The sequence below is a fragment of the Lithobates pipiens genome, unplaced genomic scaffold (assembly GCF_037356315.1).
Source record: "Lithobates pipiens isolate NorthernLeopardFrog02 unplaced genomic scaffold, aLitPip1_a1.2 Scaffold_23, whole genome shotgun sequence".
In the NCBI taxonomy this organism is placed as follows: domain Eukaryota; kingdom Metazoa; phylum Chordata; class Amphibia; order Anura; family Ranidae; genus Lithobates; species Lithobates pipiens.
Window position 1 is genome coordinate 131,124,445 of NW_027507785.1, and position 21,274 is coordinate 131,145,718.

The 21,274-nt window shown below is 43.7% G+C and overlaps 1 protein-coding gene across 1 annotated transcript in view; it reads right to left on the reverse strand.

Moving 5' to 3' along the window:
* Positions 1 to 21,274, reverse strand: part of MAFF (MAF bZIP transcription factor F) — an 86,666-nt gene that overhangs the window by 38,615 nt on the left and 26,777 nt on the right. The window contains exon 2 of the mRNA XM_077452370.1: positions 3,255 to 3,315. Within this exon, the coding sequence (XP_077308496.1) occupies positions 3,255 to 3,290 (36 nt within the window). The 5' untranslated portion in view covers positions 3,291 to 3,315. The remainder of the gene's footprint in view (positions 1 to 3,254; positions 3,316 to 21,274) is intronic.

The window sequence follows — 21,274 nt, forward strand, 5'->3', positions numbered from 1 at the left end:
AGAAGACATTCCAAGGTATTTAGTAAGAGGCATGATGAGTTTTTTGAAGTTGTCATTTTTTCCCACAATTCTTTGCAAAATCAAGATTTTTTTTACTTTTATTTTTTATTTTTTCACAAAATTGTCATATTATCAGTTTATTTCTCACACAGCATATGCATACCACAAATTACACCCCAAAACACATTCTGCTATTACTCCCGAGTACGGCGATACCACATGTGTGAGACTTTTACACAGTGCGGCCACATACAGAGGCCCAACATGCAGGGAGCGCCATCAGGCGTTCTGGAGCACCCAGGACAATTCTGACATTTCTCTCCTACATGTAAAAATCATCATTTATTTGCTAGAAAATTACATCGAATCCCAAAACATTATATATGTTTTTTTAGCAAACACCCTGGAGAATACAATGGTGGTCGTTGCAACTTTTTATCTCGCACGGTATTTGCGCAGCAATTTTTCGAATGCTTTTTTTTGGAAAAAAAACTGTTTTGTGCTTAAAAAAAAAAAAAAACACAGTAAAGTTAGCCCAATTTTTGCATAATGTGAAAGATGAAGTTACTCCGAGTAAATCGATACCTAACATGTCACTCTTCAAAATTGCACAGGCTCGTGGAATGGCGCCAAACGTCGCTACTTAAAAATCCCCATAGGCGATGATTTAATTTTTGTTTTACTGGTTACCGTATATACTCGAGTATAGGCCGACCCGAATATAAGCCGAGGCCCCCAATTTACCCCCAAAAAAACTGGCAAACTTATTGACTCGTGTATAAGCCGAGGGTGAGACATGCCTGTCCATCCCTGTGTGTGTGTCCGTCCATCCCTGTGTGTCCGTCCATCCCTGTGTGTCCGTCCATCCCTGTGTGTCCGTCCATCCCTGTGTGTCCGTCCATCCATCCCTGTGTGTGTGTGTGTCCATCCATCCATCCATCCCTGTGTGTGTGTGTGTCTCCATCCATCCATCCATCCCTGTGTGTGTGTGTCTCCATCCATCCATCCATCCATCCCTGTGTGTGTGTGTGTCTCCATCCATCCATCCATCCATCCATCCCTGTGTGTGTGTGTCTCCATCCATCCATCCATCCATCCCTGTGTGTGTCTCCATCCATCCGTGTGTGTGTGTGTGTGTGTGTGTGTGTGTGTGTGTGTCCAGCCTACCTTTGTCCCGAGCCTCCGTCCCGTGCCTTGCCTCCTTGCCTTCGTCCCGTGCCTTGCCTTGCATCCGTCCCGTGTCGTGCCTTGCCTTGCCCCCGTCCCGTCCCGTGCCGTGCCGTGCCTTGCCTTGCCTCCGTCCCGTGCCCTCTTCGTCGGCGGCCATTGTAAAATTCAAAAGCTGCGCCGCCGCCTTCGCCTGTGATAGGCGGAACACTGAATTTCCCAGCAGCCTGTGTTCCGCCTATCACAGACGTCGTATCATCCTCGTCCGTAGTACGAGGATGATACGATGTCCGTGATAGGCGGAACACAGGCTGCTGGGAAATTCAGTGTTCCGCCTATCACAGGCGAAGGCGGAGCCGGAGGCGCGGCTTTTGAATAGAATGGCCGCTGTCTGTCTGCTCGACACGCTGATCGAGCGGGCAGACAGCGATGACTCGAGTATAAGCCGAGGGGGGCACTTTCAGCCTCAAAAAAGAGGCTGAAAATCTCGGCTTATACTCGAGTATATACGGTATATGTTTTGAGTTACAGAGGAGGTCTAGGGCTAGAATTATTGCTCTCGCACCAACGTACGCAGCGATACCTCACATGTGTGGTTTGAACACCGTTTTCATATGTGGGCGGGACTTACGTATGTGTTCGCTTCTGCATGCGAGCACATGGGGACAGGGGCGCTTTAAAAAAAAAATTTTTATTGTTCATTTTACTTTATTTATTTTAGTTTGACATTTTTTTTCCCCAAAAATAATTTTTTTGATCACTTTTATTCCTATTACAAGGAATGTAAACATCCCTTGTAATAGGAATATGGCATGACAGGTCCTCTTTACAGTGAGATGTGGGGTCAATAAGACCCCGCATCTCACCTCTAAGCTGGGAAGCCTGAAAAAAAAAAAAAAAAAAAAAAAAAAAAGGATTCTGGATTTGATAGTATTGGCGAGTCGGTAGAAGCACCGGAGGTCGGCGGGAGGGGGGGGGGGGGTGTCTATGGCTGGGTATTGCAGGGTATCACCGACTATGGCTGGGTATGGCTGGGTATATCAGAGTATGGCTGGGTATCTCAGAGTATGGCGTTGCAGAGCATTGCAGGATATTGGAGGGTGTTGCAGAGCATTGCAGAGTGTTGCACGGTATTGGCGGGTGTTGCAGAGCATTGCAGAGTGTTGCAGGGTATTGGCGGGTGTTGCAGAGCATTGCAGAGTGTTGCAGGGTATTGGTGGGTGTTGCAGAGCATTGCAGAGCATTGCAGAGTGTTGCAGGGCATTGGCGGGTGTTGCAGAGCGTTGCAGGATATTGGAGGGTGTTGCAGAGCATTGCAGAGTGTTGCAGGGTATTGGTGGGTGTTGCAGAGCATTGCAGAGTGTTGCAGGGTATTGCAGAGTAATGCAGAGTAATGCAGAGTAATGCAGGGTAATGCAGAGTAATGCAGGGTAATGCAGAGTAATGCAGGGTATTGCAGGGTAATGCAGAGTAATGCAGAGTAATGCAAGGTATTGCAGAGTAATGCAGAGTAATGCAGAGTAATGCAGGGTATTGCAGAGTAATGCAGAGTAATGCAAGGTATTGCAGAGTAATGCAGAGTAATGGCAGGGTATTGCAGAGTATTTGCAGGGAATTGAGGGGTTAATTTCGGTGAGCAGCGATGTGGGCACTGCAGATGCAGCCCACATCGCTGCTGACACCGATCTCCTCCCCCTCCGCTGTTCCGATCGGTACAGAGAGGGGGAGGGAGGAACCGGCGTCATAACATGACGCCGGTTTGTTTACAAGTGATTACTCCGTCATTTGACGGAGCGATCACGTGGTAAACGGCCGCGACGAGCGGCCGTTTACCGCGATCCGTGATGCGCCGGGTCCTGTGGACCCGGCGGTCACGGACGCTCTCGAGTGCGCGCCCCAGGGGGCGCGCGAGAGCGGAATTCTGGGAGGACGTCATATGACGGCCTCCCACAGTTAAGAAACCGCCCTAAAGCCGTCATTCGGCTATAGGGCGGTTATTAAGTGGTTAAACATAGATGGATGACTAAAATACTTTTATTGTGCAGTACATACTTTGTGAATGGGGAAAACTGATCAAATAAAAATACCTTTAGGGCCTTAGACGATAGTCCATCTGATGACATTGTTGCTCACTGATTGTTTTTTTTTCTGTAAAACACAATGAAACAATAAATAAATATTTGCAAAATAATTTAAGAAATGATCATGTCACAGAAGCAACTTTGCATCAAATGATGTCACAAAAAAATAAAAATAAATAAAAAAAATCTCCTGCGATTATTTTCTTAAGTGATTTTTCTACTTTTAGCAGCTGGCTGCCACTATAGCAAAACTCTGACATAACATACTCATCAGCTGTATTAGATAAATGGAGCACATGCTGAAACTCGAGTTTCTGTGGCCAGCTCCAAGCAACAATTTATTTACACACACACACACACACACACACACACACACACACACACACACACGTGTTTCAGTGATCATAGTGAGTACATGCACCCATGTGATAGACAAATAACTCCATCAACACATTCATATCATACAATGTCAAAAATAAGAAAGACAGTGTGCTGGCCAAGCTCCTCCCTACATAACCTTTAACATGGTATGGGAAATATGAGCGACAGCTTTGGATCTGCCGACATCACTTCCAAGATGGCAGCTCCCAGCAGCAGTCTCAGTACTTTTACAGTTAAATAACATACATGATATACATTATAATGCCTAGTAAACCTTTTTCAATGATTTAATAAATGCACCCTAAATGTGCACATATAAGCTTATAGAAACAAATTTTACTGAAATGAATGGCCTAGTAAGAATCCAATGCCCATAGCTGGCCACATGATCTCTGTTGAAAGGAAACAAAAATTTAGGGCCAGCCAACCAGTAGCTAGGGTTACTATCTGTCTGGTTTTCTCCCGGACAGTCTGGTTTTTGAATGATGCATTTGGGTTTTCATCTTCCTCAGACCTGGATATTCACACTGGAGTGCACCGAGTAACAAGTCTGCTCGCCATCTGATATGATCAAAGCGCCTCCTCCGTTTACACACACACACACACACACACACACGCTGATCGTTAGTTTTCTATGCACTGTAGATGGGGGGGGGGGGGGCATGCATTAGGTGGCTGGGAAAGAGCAGCCTAAAAAATTTGTAGCGATTGGTTTTAGGAGTATATATGTGCTGGGGGGGGGGGGGGGGTCGCTTTGGCAGGGGAAGGGACTTATGCTAAAAAAGTGTGACAACCCCTTCTAGTACTACCCCTCCCAAAGCGCTCCCCTGGCACATACCCAACCCCCATTTTGCACTGCCCTCTCCCCTCCCAAAGCACCCCCCAGCACATATCTGCCCCTCCCTTGCTAGCTCTAGCCTTCTCCCCTCCCAAATCATCCCCCTAGCACATATATGACCTCCCCTGCTAGTACAAGTCCTTTCCCCTCCCAAAGCACCACCAAGCACATATCCGACTCCCTCCCAACACTATCCCTCGCCCCTCCCAAAGTGTGACCCCAGCACATATCCAACTCCTTCAGCTAGAGGAGGTGTGCAAACACAATTCCCCTTTATTTTCTATTTTAAATTTAATTTTTATATTGTTATTTTTTCCACTTTTATACAAAAAGATCCTGTTCATTTATTTATGGTCATCCCGGGACTGTAATCTTTTTGTACACTATCCCCTTTAGGGGTTATGCTATTTGGATTTAAAAAAAAAAAAAAACTTTTTTTCTCTGGTGTGTTAACCAATAAAGCTTATGGTTTAAAATTAACATTTGAGACCTCTTTTTTCTCTGAGGATATTCCGATCTACTAGCATCAGCTCACAAAACCCTCTCTATACATCAAGAAAGGAGAAAAGAGTGGAAAATTGCCTCCTTTGGATCTTCTTTCCGTGGATCAGTCCCTGCTGCTTGAAACTTACAGGCCCGATTGCCCTTCGTGGGTATAAAGTTCCGGTGAGTGGGAAGCTGAGGGGGTGAGCACGGAAGTCACCTGAATTATATATATTTGAGCACCAGTCACTTTTAACTGCACCTGCTTGAAGATTTTGAGCATACGTATCTATTTCGCCTTGGACTGCACCCTCTAGGACATTATTTGTTTTATGAATGAATTTATTTATGGACTTTATGCACTAAATTATTTTTGTTTTGATTTTTATTTTTGTTTTGGTTTGCTTTTTTCCTTTTCACAATAATATTAGTTTTCTATGTGATTAATTATTGTATAATTTCTGCATTCTTTGCACAATTTGCGGCTTTTTTGTATTTTTAGCACCTTTTGTGTCTGCACAGTTACGCTTTATCACTAATACCTATTTTAGGTTTATATATATCTCCGCTTGTGACTAGCCTGCTCATACTGGGCATATGGCTACATGAGTTGGATTTAGTGGTTTACACATGCACTTATGATATTGGTATGGTATTTATAGTCTGTACTATTTTTAGTATATTATAGGTAGTAGTGTATGGCAATTAACAAGTACTGAACCTATATTATTTACCCTTAGGGTAAAATTATATGGTTTATCTGGCATTTGCCTTGCCTACTCCACTCTCCTGTATTTATTAGTGGATGCTGGGGGGGTCTTACCATTAATAATCATCGGGATTTTCTAGTTGGTGGTGCTATATGTGTATCTATATATTTATGTCTGTACACATATATGCACACACCTCTCTTTAGCCACTAGAGGTAGCGCCTGGGCCCTTTTCAATACATAAGTATTTTCTGACATATCTAACTCCCCCCTAACACTAGCCCTCTCCCCGGCACATATCTGACCCCTGCATTTTGTGCATTAAATATTTGTGACCCCCGCATTCCGTGCAGAACACTCACAATTCAGCAACATGCACTGTTCACCACAGTATGCTACATGCACTGCATTACTACCCTCTTTCAGGCCACCAAAAGCATACCAGGTATTTTATTAGGTCTTATAGCGTATACTCCAAAAAACAAAAACAAAAACAAAAAAAAAGCCGCCGCTGCCGCTAAAGTGTTCAGGCTTTGCTTGAAGAAAAGGTGGCAACCCTACCAGTAGCTCTGAATAAATTCTAATCCTCCAATTCAGTAGACCCCCTGTACCTGAGAGGGCTCAGGGTTTCACTTTTCTGCAGCAAAACATTGTAGCACTTCTTCATTCTAAAAATAGCAGGCTAGCAAGGAAGAGAAGGAGTGATTTCATTATAAAAAGGTAGCTTTTTTTGACTATGTTAAAAAGTCCCTTATAGCAATAGATTAGATCTGCTATTGTATGGTCTGCTGAAGAAATAAAATGGCTGCCAACAGTAACTGACCAGTCAGATTCTCTAACCAAACAATTTTTCCTTTCTGTGGTTTTCCCAGTTCCACAGTGTTTTCAGGCGAACAAAAGATCAGCAGCGAAAAAAAAAAAAAAAAAAACAAAAAAAAACAAACACACACATACCTCTAAACGAGGGTCAGAAATCTGTAGCTCGCAGACAGGTGACTGGTAGATCACAGTCTGGGTTTGCTGACCCGCCATCCCAAAGCATCAAACACAGGGTGCAATGCAGAGGGAGAACTCCTCTTAGTGATACCAACTGCACTCCACCTCTTACTCCTGCTAGTGGTCTCCAGAGTGGTGCCAGCAGCAGGAAAGAAGAGTGAAAAGCAATCAGAGTGTGTTTGACAGGTGGTGAGAAGGCGATATGCTCCTCACTAGAGGTCGACCGATATATCGGCCGATATTTGCCTTTTAATTAATCGGCATCGGCCGATTGTGCTGATAAAAAGCTGATTTAGAACTACAGCGGGACTTTGAAATGACTTCTGTAAGAAGTCAGTGTAAGTTGCCTGAGTCCACATAGAAACCCTTTCCTCCTCTCTGGGCAGACTGCCAAGAAAAGAACAGAAAGATACAATGTTTACACTTGAATGAATGAAGTCATCTCAGTGTGTAGAAGTTCTCAGTTTAACCATTTAAAGACTAAATCTTTTCTGACACTTGTTGCTTACAAGTAAAAATCCAGTATTTTCTGCCAGAAAATCACTTAGACCCCCCCAAAAATGATATCTTTTTTTAGCAGAGATCCTAGGGAATAAAATAGCGGTTGTTGCAATATTTTATGTCACAAGGCATTTGCACAGAGGTCTTTCAAATGCATTTTTTTTGGGGAAAAAATACACTATTTAAAAAATAAAAATAAAATAAAAACAGTAAAGTTAGCCCATTTTTTTTTTTTTTCGTCCAAAAGTTTTGACTACCTGTTTTTATTTAATACATAGGTTTTTTTTTTATTTTTTTTTATTTTTATCTAAATCATACATACAAGTAAACTGATTGGAGGTTTGTTTTGTTTAATAAATGTTTAAATGTAAGAAATTTTCTGTATCACTTATGAAGACTGCTTTCACACTGGAGCGGGCAGGTGTTGATGGTAAAACGCAAGTTTTAGCGGCTCTTTACCATCATTTTAGCGGTGCTATTTGGCTGCTAGTGGGGCGCATAAAACCCAGCTAGCGGCCAAGGAAGAGGTTAAATGCGCCCATGAAGCACTGCTGCCAAATCGCATTGCATGCACTTCGGCAGTGGTGCCCATTCATATCAATGGGCAGGAGTGGTGGAGGAGGGGTATACACCACTCCAAACGTGCTGCTTGGAGGACTTTTTTTTTTTAAGATCCTGCCAGAGCATCGCCTCAGTGTGAAAGCACTCTGTCTTTCACACAGACTGCAGGGGAGCCGTTTTGCAGGCACTTTACAGGCGCTATTTTTAGCCCAAAAGCGCCTGAAAAACGCCCCAGTGGGAAAGGTGTGTTAGATCAAGGGGGGATTAAAAAAAAAAAAAAAAAAGGAAAAAAATAAATAAATAAAATAAAATCGGCCTAACATATCGGCCCAAAAAAAAAAAAAAAAAAAATAAAAAAAAAAAAATAAAAAAATCGGCATCATATATCGGCTATCGTCCGCCATGATTTCTAAATATCGGCTTCTGCATCGGCCAGAGAAAAACCCATATAGGTCGACCTCTACTCCTCACCCAATTTAAACTTGTGATTGCTGTGCAATAGAGGTTTAGATCAGGTGTGAGGAGACGACCCTGTGCCTGGTGATCTTTGACTTCTCCCATGTTGTTCAGTTAGATCCCCACCTCTTTAAGGTTGCCTACCCCTGCTCTAAACAATCCCCTGGAGGATGGCCATAGGATTTTACACTGTTCATTTCAGCTCCCACCAACTGACCGACTCTGGATATCGTAATACGTGAATGTCTTACAGGAACCAAGTTTATAAGCATTCAACAGCATACAGCACCTGTCTGCAGGCCTGTATCTTTCCCTGCTGTCCAGCACCCTTCTACGGTCACCATTCTTTTAAAAGTACGGGAATTTATATATTTGATTATTCCCAACAAGCAGTAAAAGGCTTCAAGAACGAGCCCTGACTAACCTCCATAGTTCAAGCCACTGTTAAGCCATTCGTGATCACAGAAAGTTTACAGCAGGAGCACCAAAAGAAAAGCTCACTTTTAACCAAAAGCCCCCAGCCCCCTAACCTCTTAGGCTGGATTCACACATATGCAAATTGGATGCACGTTTCTCCGCATCCAATTCATATGACAGGCAAGTGTGGCCGGCAAACTCAGGCTAAAAGTTAGGCCCGAATCACACCTGAACAGGAACTTTTCGGACCCCAGCCACGAACCTGTGGCCATACATGTGTGAATACGTCCTTACCTTCTCATAGCGTCACCCTCTCACATTTTCAGCCTTGCTGGCAAAGTTTAGCAGTGTGTTTCTCATGCCTGCACACCAACATCCAATACACTTGAATGAGGCATACTGATACCGTCCATAGATGTCCTCCTGTGCTCAAGGGGCCTGCGCGCCCCCTGCAGGGCACGCTCTGTGATCAGCTGCCAGCCAATGGCAGTTGCCCATGTGATGTAAACAGAGTCAGTAATTCTCCTCACGTAAAAAAAAAAAAAAAAAAAAAAAAACACACAACACACACACACAGCTGTGAGAGGCACATCAGTCCCTAATGTGGAGAGCCTCTGCATTTGTGTGAGGATGAAAATTTTTTAGTACAGTGTAGCATGTCCGCGCAATTGTCAAAGTGTGACAGCGCTGAAAGCTAAAAATTGGTCTGGGGGGGGGGGGGGTTTATGTGCCCAGTAAGCAAGAGGTTAAACAGCGGGCGGACCGTTTTAAGATAAAAGTGGTCTCTGCGGCAGAGTCGCCGGAAGATCACTTTTAATCGGTGCAGGGGGGGGGGGGGGGGAATGGGCTAACTTTACTGTTGTCTTGTTTATTTTTTATTGTAAAAAGTTGTTAAAAAAAATAAATAAAAAAATGTAGCTTTTAAGACCACTGTGCAAATAAGTATTGCAACATTTTATTCTCTAGGGCAGTGATGGCAAACTGACATCCCAGATGTTTTGGAACTACATTTCCCATGATACTCTGGTTACTCTGCAGTGTAGTTGAGCATTATTATTATTATTCAGGATTTATATAGCGCCAACAGCTTGTGCAGCCAGTGCGGCCAGTACACTTACAATACAAATCAATACAGGAGGGATCAGAGGGCCCTGCTCGTTACAGCTTCCAATCTATTGTGAGGATGGAAAGTATTCAGACCCCCTTACATTTTTCACTCTTTGTTATATTGCAGCCATTTGCTAAAATCATTTAAGTTCATTTTTCTCCTCATTAATGTACACACAGCACTCCATATTGACAGAAAAATACAGAATTGTTGATATTTTTGCAGATTTATTAAAAAAGAAAAACTGAAATATCACACGGTCCTAAGTATTCAGACCCTTTGCTCAGTATTTAGTAGAATCACCCTTTTGATCCAATACAGCCACGAGTCTTTTTGGGGAAAGATGCAACAAGTTTTTCACACCTGGATTTGGGAATCCTCTGCCATTCCTCCTTGCAGATCCTCTCCAGTTCTGTCAGGTTGGATGGTAAATGTTGGTGGACAGACATTTTTAGGTCTCTCCAGAGATGCTCAACTGGATTTAAGTCGGGGCTCTGGCTGGGCCATTCAAGAATAGTCAGAGTGGTTGTAAAGCCACTCATTCGTTATTTTATCTGTGTGCTTAGGGTCATTGTCTTGTTGGAAGGTAAACCGTCAGCCCAGCCTGAGGTCCTGAGCAATCTGGAGAAAGTTTTCATCTAGGATATACCTGTACTTGGCCCCATTCATCTTTCCCTCGATTGCAACCAGTCACCCTGTCCCTGCAGCTGAAACACACCCCCACAGCATGATGCGGCCATCACCATGCTTTACTGTTGGGACTGTATTGGACAGGTGATGAGCAGTGCCTGGTTTTCTCCACACATACCACTTAGAATTAAGGCCAAAAAGTTCCATCTTGGTCTCATGAGACCAAATAATCTTATTGCTCACCATCTTGGAGTCCTTCAGGTGTTTTATTTAGCAAACTCCATCTCCTGACTGCATCTCCGGAGCTCAGCCACAGTGATCTTTGGGTTCTTCTTTACCTCTCTCACCAAGGCTCTTCACCTCCAATAGCTCAGTTTGGTCGGACGGCCAGCTCTAGGAAGGGTTCTGGTCGTCCCAAACATCTTCCATTTAAGGATTATGGAGGACTGTGCTCTTAGGAACCTTAAGTGCAGCAGAATTTTTTTTTGTAACCTTGGCCAGATCTGTGCCTTGCCGCCACAATTCTGTCTCTGAGCTCTTCAGGCAGTTCCTTTGACCTCATGATTCTCATTTGCTCTGACATGCACTGTGAGCTGTAAGGTCTTATATAGACAGGTGTGTGGCTTTCCTACTCAAGTCCAATCAAAGACAGCTGGACTCAAATGAAGGTGTAGAACCATCTCAAGGATGATCAGAAGAAATGGACAATGCCTGAGTTAAATATATGAGTGTCACAGCAAAGGATCTGAATACTTAGGACCATGTGATAGTAGAAATAGGAAGGAGGGAGCACCCACAATGCCACATCCTTAATGTATCAAGGGAAGAACGAAGATGATAACAAATAGATAAACAGGTCGGACTTTTAAAGACATGGAAGCAAATAGGAAAATAGAAGAAAAATAAAATGATATTGTAGCAAGAGAGAGAACAATAAATCTCACTATCTAAAATTAGATTTATCTCATATTTTTAAATGTGACATACAATGCAAAGTTTATGTATATATGCTTTGTTTTTTTTATTTTAACTCTGATACATCTCATTTCAGATAGTGAGATTTATTGTTGTGCTCTCTTGCTACATCTTTGAACCTTTTTCCGTGTCCTGAGGAAGCCTTTACGGCGAAACGTGTAGACGCAACGCATAAGGGCTCAATGTACAAATTATATAATTTCATATGATTTTTATATTGTTTTGAACACTTATGATATTGCATTTGTCAATAAAATATTATTTTTCTACTTTCCTATTTCCTTACATGCCTTAAAAGTCCGACCTGTTGCTACCCGTTTGGCATCTTCTTTGTTTTCACTTTCCTACTCAAGTCCAATCAGTATAATCAAACACAGCTGGACTCAAACAAAGGTGTAGAACTATCTCAAGGGTAATCAGGACATGGACAGCACCTGAGTTAAATATATGAGTGTCGCAGCAAAGGGTCTGAATACTTAGGACCGTGTAATATCTCAGTTTTTCTTCTTTTTTTTTTATAAATCTGCAAAAATGTCAACAATTCTGTGTTTTTATGTCAATATGGAGTGCTGTGTGTACATTAATGAGGAAAAAAATTTACTTAAATTATTTTAGCAAATGGCTGCAATATAACAAAGTGAAAAATGTAAGGAGGTCCAAATATTTTCTGTCCCCACTGTATATATATATTTTTTTGTGGGGGGAGTAATTTTCTAGCAAAAAAAATGCTTTTCAACTTGTAAACAAGTTTGAAAAATAGGCCTGGTCCTTAAGTGGTTAAGTGTTTTTTTTCCCCCCAGCTAGAAAACACCCCTGCCAAAAACTGCCGATAACAGCCTATGTGTGCATGGACACATAGATTAACATGCTGGGGAGTTTTCTGGCTGCAGAAAAAAAAAAAAACCCTGAAGCCAAACACAGCAGCCTTAGGCCCCTTTCACACTAACGTCCCGTTCAGGCCCGCCTGTCAGTTTTTCAGGCGGACCTGAACGGGTGCTCCATAGAGCTCTATGGAGCGTCGGATGTCAGCGGTGACATGTCCGCTGACATCCGACCCGCTCCGATCCGAAAAAGTGTGACGGAGGAAAAAGCTATTTTTCCATCCGTCTGCGGATCGGGTGACGACGGGCACTGCGGTCCGTCGTCATCCGATCTCCCATAGGGGAGAGCGGCGCTGTGACAGGTCCGTCCCTGCACAGTGTGCGGAGACAGACCTGTCATCTCCCTGCTCAGCGGGGATCGGCGGAGTGATCCCCGCTGAGCAAACGGACATCCACGGGGCGGATCAGAACTGATCCGCCCCGTGTGAAAGGACCCTTAAACTTGCACTACAGATACAGTCTACAACTATGAGGCTCTAGCCACCCTCTCATACCAGGAAGTACACTGCTATTTATCAAAAGGAATTTCAGGCAAACAAAAAAAAAAAAAAGTAAATTTTTCTCAGGACGCTGCTTGGGTATAATTAATATTTCAAAATCATCTCTCAGTTCCACTTTAAAGTGGTTGCAACAGCTCTTACTTTTAAGAGGATATACACACACAACCAGCGTCTCCCCCACACAGCAACAAAATATGAAGTCTAACTTTAACAGCCCATAGTGACTAATAGCCAGGCTATGAACTAATGGTCAGTGATGAGCATAACCATAAAAAATAAAAAAACTCTAAAGGCATTTTTTTTTTTAATCAGTTTTCAAATGCTCTCCCAGTGTATTTTCTATGTTCTTAGTAGCGTCTGCATGCATTAACAATTCTTTGTTCACTACTGTAGTAAATGAGGATTTCTGAATCCCAAGTTCAGCAGACGGTATAAATGCTCTCCTCCCGAGCCTTCATGTCCTTATACAGTCATGAGGCCACTCTGATGGATATCCTTTTGCTTTTCACAATGTCCCACATACATCAGGAGCTTCCAAAAAACGATATAGAATCACTGAATTCTAGTTCTTTATCATAGAAGTTAACAGTTACCTTTAAGGAAAAGTTTTAATAAATACCATAATAACGATGTCATTACTCTACAAACACATGCATGAAGGTTTGTATAAATACAGCACCATAATAGGAGATGTCCTCATTTGTACCCCTTCTATACCGACATCTCTCTTGTCCCTTCAGTTTTCAAATGCTGAAATTAGATCATTTACTACCTGTAAAGTCAACTTGAGTTAACAGCCTCCTCTCAAAACAAAATAAAAAAATTATTTACAATGGTCAACTATCCGTGGTTAAGCATTAACGTTCACACACGGCAGTTCTTTCATAAAAGGAAGTTACTTGACCAGAGGAAGAAATTGAATAAACATTCTACCCTGAAATATGTGGAAGTGCAATTTAAAAAAAGAAATGTTCTCTGCCACTTGAAATTTGAATGTCCTTTATTTTTGCAAGCGCTACAAAGAGCATACAACAATGTGCACTAAAGCCCAACCAATCTTAAATCTGCTTTCATCAAGTTACAAGCAGCAAAATAACAAAAATGGATTTGTGGTTATGTCCGCTGGTCCATCAATCGGTTCCTCAGGAGCCACAAAAAGATCCTGGTTATCTTTGTAGGTTGCTGCAGTAGCTTGGTAGGGAGTGTTTTTTTTTTTTTTTACAGAACAATTGCCAATTTGTTATAAAAATGGAAGAAAGAACTCTTTGACCAATTTAATAAAATGCTTGCATGTCAATCTAAAACTTGCGTCTTGAGCCCATTTCACACATTTGGACCTAATTGAACTGCTGGTCATGTTTTTCATGTGGACCGGATCGAAGGTCTAGGTTAGTCTCTGGTCAGGCATATGTAAACGGACATGTGTCCATTTATATCCAATTATTTCCAAATCCATCCAGGTTGGGAAAAACAAAATGAAAAAAAGGTCTGCATCTGTTTCTGTTTTTTTCCGGACCTATATATGTGACAGATCCGTGGTAGTCAAATATAAAAATGGATGCAAGTCTATTTATATTGGGCCACCCATATAGCCAACTTGGGTCCAGAAAGCTTCTGCACTAAGAAAACAGACATGGATGTCACAAAAGTGACATTCTGCTCCAAATTGTTCACAGACCTCCTGTGTTAATTAACCACTTCCCGACTGGCACTCGCCGATGTACGTCGGCAGAATGGCACGGGCAGGCATATTTTCGTACAGGCAAGTCCAATTTTAAAGCGGAGGTCCACCCTAAAATGGACCTCCGCTCATCGGAATCCCCCCCCCCCTCCGGCGCCACAATCGGCACCTTTCAGGGGGGAGGGGGGTGCAGTTACCTGGATAATCCAGGTAACTGCACCCACTTCCGGGCTAGCGCTCTGCGGAACGAGCGTAGGTTACGCCTCCGTTCCGCAAGCGCCCGCCCCCTTCAGCAAGTGCCCCGCTGCCTGCTGGGAAACACACAGCTCCCAGAGGCAGCGGGGACCGTCCGGATTGCGCCGCACGGCTCGCGCATGCGCAGTAGGGAACCGGGAAATGAAGCCGAAAGGCTCCATTTCCTGATTCCCATACCCAAGATGGCGGCGGGACCCGGCAGCCGAGCGAGCGATCGGCTTCGGGTGCCGACATCGCGGGCGCGCTGGACAGGTAAGTGTCACTATTTAAAAGTCAGCAGCTGCAGTATTTGTAGCTGCTGGCTTTTAAAAAAAAAAAAAAAAAAAAAAAAAAAAACGCGGAGTCCCGGTGGACTCCCGCTTTAAATACCGCCCTGCCATCTCGCATGCCGGTCGGGACCCCCGCGAGTACGGTCGCGGGCCCCGCGGACTCGATCGCCGCGGGCATACCCACGATCGTCTCACGGGGCGGCTGAACTGGGAGATGCAGTTGTAAACAGCATCTCCCCGTTCTGCCTAGCAACAAGTGACGCTGATCTCTACTCCATGTGATTGTGAAAAATAAATAAATAAATATCGCTGATAGCCGCCATTACTAGTTAAAAAAAAAAAAAAAATCATAAAAAATGCCATAAACCTATCCCCCATTTTGTAAAAGGCTATAACTTTTGCGCAAACCAATCAATAAATCGCTTATTGCGATTTTTTTTACAAAAATATGTAGAAGAATACGTATTGGCCTAAACTGAGGGAAAAAAATGTTTTATATATTCTTGGGGGATATTTATTATAACAAAAAGTAAAAAATAATGCTTTTTTTCAAAATTGTCGCTCTATTTTTGTTTATAGCGCAAAAAAATAAAAACCGCAGGGGTGATCAAATACCCCCAAAAGAAAGCTCTATTTGTGGGGAAAAAAAAGCTAAATAAAAAAACTTCAATTTTGTTTGGGAGCCATGTCGCATGACCGCGCAATTTTTAATTAAAGCTTCGCAGTGCCAAATCGCAAAAAGTGGTCTGGTCTTTGGCCAGCAAAATGGTCCGGGGCTGAAGTGGTTAAGCAACAAGGCTGCTGCTCAGCATGGGACCTAGATACCAAAACCAGTCACTGTCATAGCTGTGCCCACTACAATGATTTCCAGCTTGCAGGGGGATTGGACGGGTATGTCATATGCATAGTTACAACACTCCAAGCTGGATCACTTTAACGATGCAAAATTAGCCATACCTGCATAAAGCAGGATTTGCATTCTCACAAGCGTGACACTAGCTTTTGCATTCCCATACAATTCCCAAATAAAAAGTGAATTAAAGCTTGTTGACAAAGGCAACAGATGTAGCAAATTGACAGGTGACTGATTTGATACCTACACATGACTTGGCATACATGCATTTAAAAGAGGAACGTCCCTCTATTAAAAAAAAAAAAAAGCACCTTTAGAACTGTTTAGTAATGGCAATCTACAAACAAAAACTGCAATTATCTAGAAGTATCTGTTTATTCTTTGCATAGCTTAGTTTTCTTTTCTCTCCATTTTTCTCACTGTGGCTCTTTTCAGTAAGGCCACATGAATACATGTCCCTGTATGTCGTGGAGCTCTGACAGTGCACATCATCTGCAGAGCAAGGCACTGGTAAACGTCAGGCCAATGCTACATTACCAGGTCTTCACTCACCAGGAAGTAGAAAAACAGTAACTAAAAGCAAACAATGCTTAAAGAGGAACTGCAGTCTGCTCACATAAGTTGTAATAAAAAACATCTTCGAGAGAGAGGCATGAGGTCATAAGCCTAGGCTAATGACCAGACAAGAAACAGGAACTGGGCTGTATAAAAATGTATTTACTGGCAGAAAAAAAAAATGTTTTACTATCCAAAAAAGTAAAAACAAGGGCAGAGGATTTAATAGATGGAAAGTTGGAAAAAATATAATAATTTATGACTGAAGGTCCACTTTAATAAATGCAAGATGATTACATATCAGCATGCAAAGCTGTATGTGGGTGTGATTTTTAGTGAAAGGAAGCAAGCATTAGGTTTTCATAAAGCAAACCAATCTAATCTAATCTAATGCTAGATAAAACTTTTAAATATTAAAGAAGAACTCTGGGGGCATGGTCTGCAGGGGCATATGAGAGGACGCTCATCACAGAGCTTCCGCAGTTAACCCGCCTTTGATCTTGCCCACGCCATCTCACCCGCTCCATATTGTCCACAACTGCTGTCTATCGTCTCCTGGAGCCACCCAGACCTGTAGCCACCTTGCCCAGAACAGATTAAAACCCGGGGGGAAAGAAGCCGCAATTGCGGCAGCCCTGGAGACCCAAGATGGTGCCGAACTCCCTCAGCTACAACGCGCCCCACGAGGCATGGACAAACTGAAGGACACTGGGGGGCAAGTCCCTTAAAAATACTAAACACCAGGGGAAGGAACAGCCTAGGGACATGTTATACTACACTCAGAAACTGTCAGGTGCTGGCTGCTCCAGCTCCCCTGTGTGACCCCGGGCTTGCTGATCGAGAAGACCCTGGTTCCCTAGAGGATACTGTGCCTTTGGAAACCTCCTCTATACCTACTCTAGATATCTTCAGTATGCTCATTGATGAAACTGCAAAACCCATGCTGAGGGACATACTGCATGCAGTTCATAAATGTACAACCTCAGTGGTTGATCTTAAAGTAACACTCCTCCATGTCCCTCCTCCGCCAGGACCTCCAAAAGATGTACACACGTGTCCACAGCTGTGGAAGGCTGGGTCAGTGACCTGGAAGACCAATTAAAACACCCTCCCCCCCTTGCCAGGGATGTCAGAAAGGCTGCCCAGCAAGTTATACCAGCTAACAATAGAGCATATATCGAGAATCGCCTTCACCGAAACAATGTCGGGATAGTTGGGCACCCAAAAAAGGTTGAGGGCCATGACCCACTGAATTTGTGGAGAGGTGACTGCAAGAACTGTTCAACAAGGAGGCCTTCACTCCCTTATTTGCAGTGGAATGGGCATACCGCACACCTCCTCGTCCCCTCCGGAAGGCCCACCGCACTCCATGCTTACCCAACTATAAGGATCGGCAGATCATCTTGCACCTAGCCCGGGAGAAGGTTAAAGTCCAATATAACGGAACCAGGGTCTAGTTTTTCCCTGAATTCTCTGCCTAGGTCTAACGCCTGTGATCCAAATATTCTGATGTTAAAAAGAGGCTACAGCGCCTTCAACTAAAATATGCTATGCTCTACCCTGCCAGGTTGCAGGTCACAGCAGGAGGACAGGCTCACTTCTTCAAAACAGCTCTTGATGCAGCCTTCTGGCTTGACCAACATGAACAGAATCTCGACGTAGGCGGCAAGATGGCAATAGAGAATGATCCTTGTGATGAAATCTCCCCAGGTTGGTATGGCACCTTTACACCTACCCTAAGGCAAGGTTTTTCTGAATGAGGGATGGTATTCCTTTCCTACACCCAGCTCACAACCTAATGGCTGTCCCCACTTTGTTGGTGCTTTGAGTTGGACCCGTGTGTACACATTCTCAGAATGCACCATGTACTTAATCACCAGCCACAGTTAGAGTGGCATCCGATTGTGCGCCCGGTTGGCACACGACAATCCTACAGTTTTTGTTTCCAGAAGGGATTGATCCTCATCTTGTCAATGATGAATCTAGCCACGTTACTCCCTCTGTGCCCCATTTCAAAATTAAACACAACTTATCACTGGATTTGCCTCTCATGCCATGTTACAGTTTTCTAAGTCGTCATCCCCCCCCCCCCCCCCATTGACCTCCTAGCCATACCAAAGGCAACCCATCGTGATCTGATTGTTAAGGTGGGCCACAACTAAACTGACTTTTTACAAAGGCAAATGTGACAGCTACCCCTTTGGTCTCCTGGAACGTTAGAGGTGTCAATGACCATTGAAACTCACCACGATTGCCTCCTGCACCCAGAAGTTCCACCCTGCGATTATAGGTCTCCAAGAGACACACCTAACATGAGGAATTGTCAACTGTTTGCACTATTCCTGGGTTGTTATGGAGTATCCCTCCACTTACTCTGCCTATTCTCGCTGCATGAGCATATTGGTGCACATTCCGGGAATAAGATTCCTTGGTAAACTCTTTGGGTCGTTTTGCTTTTCTATATAGCAAACTGTACACTTTAACATTAGTCCTGGCTTATGTTTATATTCCTCCTCCATTCTCTAGGGAAATCTTTCAAATGTTACTGTGGGGAGGGGTACTACTCTTAGTTGTCTCTTGGTGGAGGTGGGCTGGCTTGACATCTGTCGTCTTTGAAATCCTAATACTTAACAGTTCTCCTGCTGTCCCAAGTCGCTCATAGACCTCTGCTTGAGCACGGCTCACATACCCAATTGCATTCATAATGTGGAATACTTACCCTATGGGGTGTCTAATCACTCCCCCTTGTTGATATGGCTGACTACCAGGCCTCCATCCATTATGTATAAGACCCCATGGAGGCTAAATACCTTCTGGCTTCAGCTCTTCCCTTCTCATGAACGAATGTCCCAGCAAATTGAACAGTTTATTCAGGTTCATACACTGTGTGATGATGTCCTGCTGAGGTTGGAAAATTTCAAGGCATGCCTTAGGGACACCTTCATAGCGGAAATTAATGCCTTTAACCGCAACTCATCCATCCTCCTTGAGCAGGTGGAAGGCCAGGTTCGACAGTTATGCCGTGTACACACGACCAGACTTTCCAGCAGACTAGGTCCAAAGGGATTAGTCCGGACAATCTGATCATGTGTGGGCTAGTCCAATGGTTTTTCGAAAAAAAAAAAAAATATCAGACGGACCTAGAAATAGAACATGTACTCATGGACTCAATTCCGACTAACTAAAATTGGGAAAACAGTTTGGGTGCTGGTCCGACGGACCAAATACAACGCAAGGGATGCTATTGGCTACTGGTTATGGAACTTCCTATTTTAGTCCCGTCTTACGTCATCACGTTCAAAACTAACAGACTTAATCTGTTCGTTAAGTCCGTCGGAACTCTGCTGAAAGTCTGAAGAGAAGAACGTCAGACCTAGTCTGCCGGAAAGTCCAGTCGTGTGTACGTGGCATTAGAGTTGTCATATGTGCTGGACCCTTCTGTTTCCACGAGGGAGGCATGGATTTCGGCTCAGGATTCTCTGGACTGCCCAAGATCCTCAGCTGAGGAACGGAAAGGTTTTTTCACGAAAATGCCTTTTATAAAGAGGTGGAGAAGACAGGTCACCTGTTGGCAAAAATTGCCAGGTCACAGCAGTCCTCCCCAGCTATTGGAGCTATTCGCTCCTCTACTGGATGGATAGTTAACGATCCAGATCAAATTGTCATGGAACTATCATCATTTTCCTCTGACCTCTATAGTTCTCGGGATGACTACTCTTCTGAGATTCTGGCAAACTACCTTGCGGACCTGTCTGTTCATGTCAACCTCATTTTATGTGGCCCACTTAGAATTGGATACCCCACTTACTCTTGAGGCGCTTCAGGGGGCGGCCTGTTCCTTTCCCACATGTAAAGCTCAAGCTCCTGGGGATGATGGTTTTCCCATGGGGGCTCCCTGCCCGTTTCCATGTCTAGGACCAATGTTTTACTATTGCTCAAACTGGGAAAGGTTCCTCTGGATCCTAGCACCTACAGGCCCATATCTCTACTACAATGTGATGTGAAGATTCTGGCCAAGGTCTTAGCATTGAGGGTGAAGATGGTTATCTCGTTTATTATACACTCAGACTAAGCAGGGTTCATGTCCCAAAAATCCACAGCCACCAACCTTAGGCAATTGTTCCTAAATATGCAGACAATATGGGACAGAGGGAACGCCTTTCACTAGACACAAATAAGGAGTTTGACCTTATCTTTGGGTGATTTTATCCAAGTTTGGATTCGGTGATCGCTTCATCACTTGGGTAAGCATCCTATACGGTAACCCACAAGCAGTGATTAGAGTGTCTGATGGACAGCTTTTGCACTAGGCAGGGGAACCAGGCAGGGTTATCTGTCACCCCTGCTCTTTGCCATAGCGATCGAGCCACTGGCCACATTGGTGCATAACAGCCCACAAATTACCAGGTTCCTGTATGGCGAGTTGCATGAAAAGATCATTCTATACGCCGACGATTTGGTGCTTTTTCTAAGAGATGCTTCCTCATCATTGACTAGTGCTATGTCCAAAAAGAGTTTGGGGTGTTCTCGGGGCTCAATATTAACTGGACAAAGTCAGCATTAATGCTGTTAGACAACGCACCTGGACAGGCGGCGTCTATTCCCTGCTCCATCCCTTTAGGGACTTTTCAGATACCTGGGTCTCCAAATCTCCCCATCATCACAGAATATTGCCATCTTAATATACGTCCTCTGATGGTTAGATTTAGAGATAAAAATTAATATTTGGAACTCAATGTCCCTGGCAGGGAAAACAAAAATGTTATTAAAATGATACTCATGCCCCAACTTCTATATCACCTCCATAATTCCCCCGTGGTGGTCCCTATGAAAACATTTGGGGTGGTCAATTCCCTCTTCTGGTTGTTGCTCTAGGGTGCTCTTCCCCCCAAAATCCAGCTGGAACAGCTGCAATATCCTAAGGATGGCAGAGGTCTTGTCCTGCCAAATCCCTGGATTTATTACATAGCCGCTCA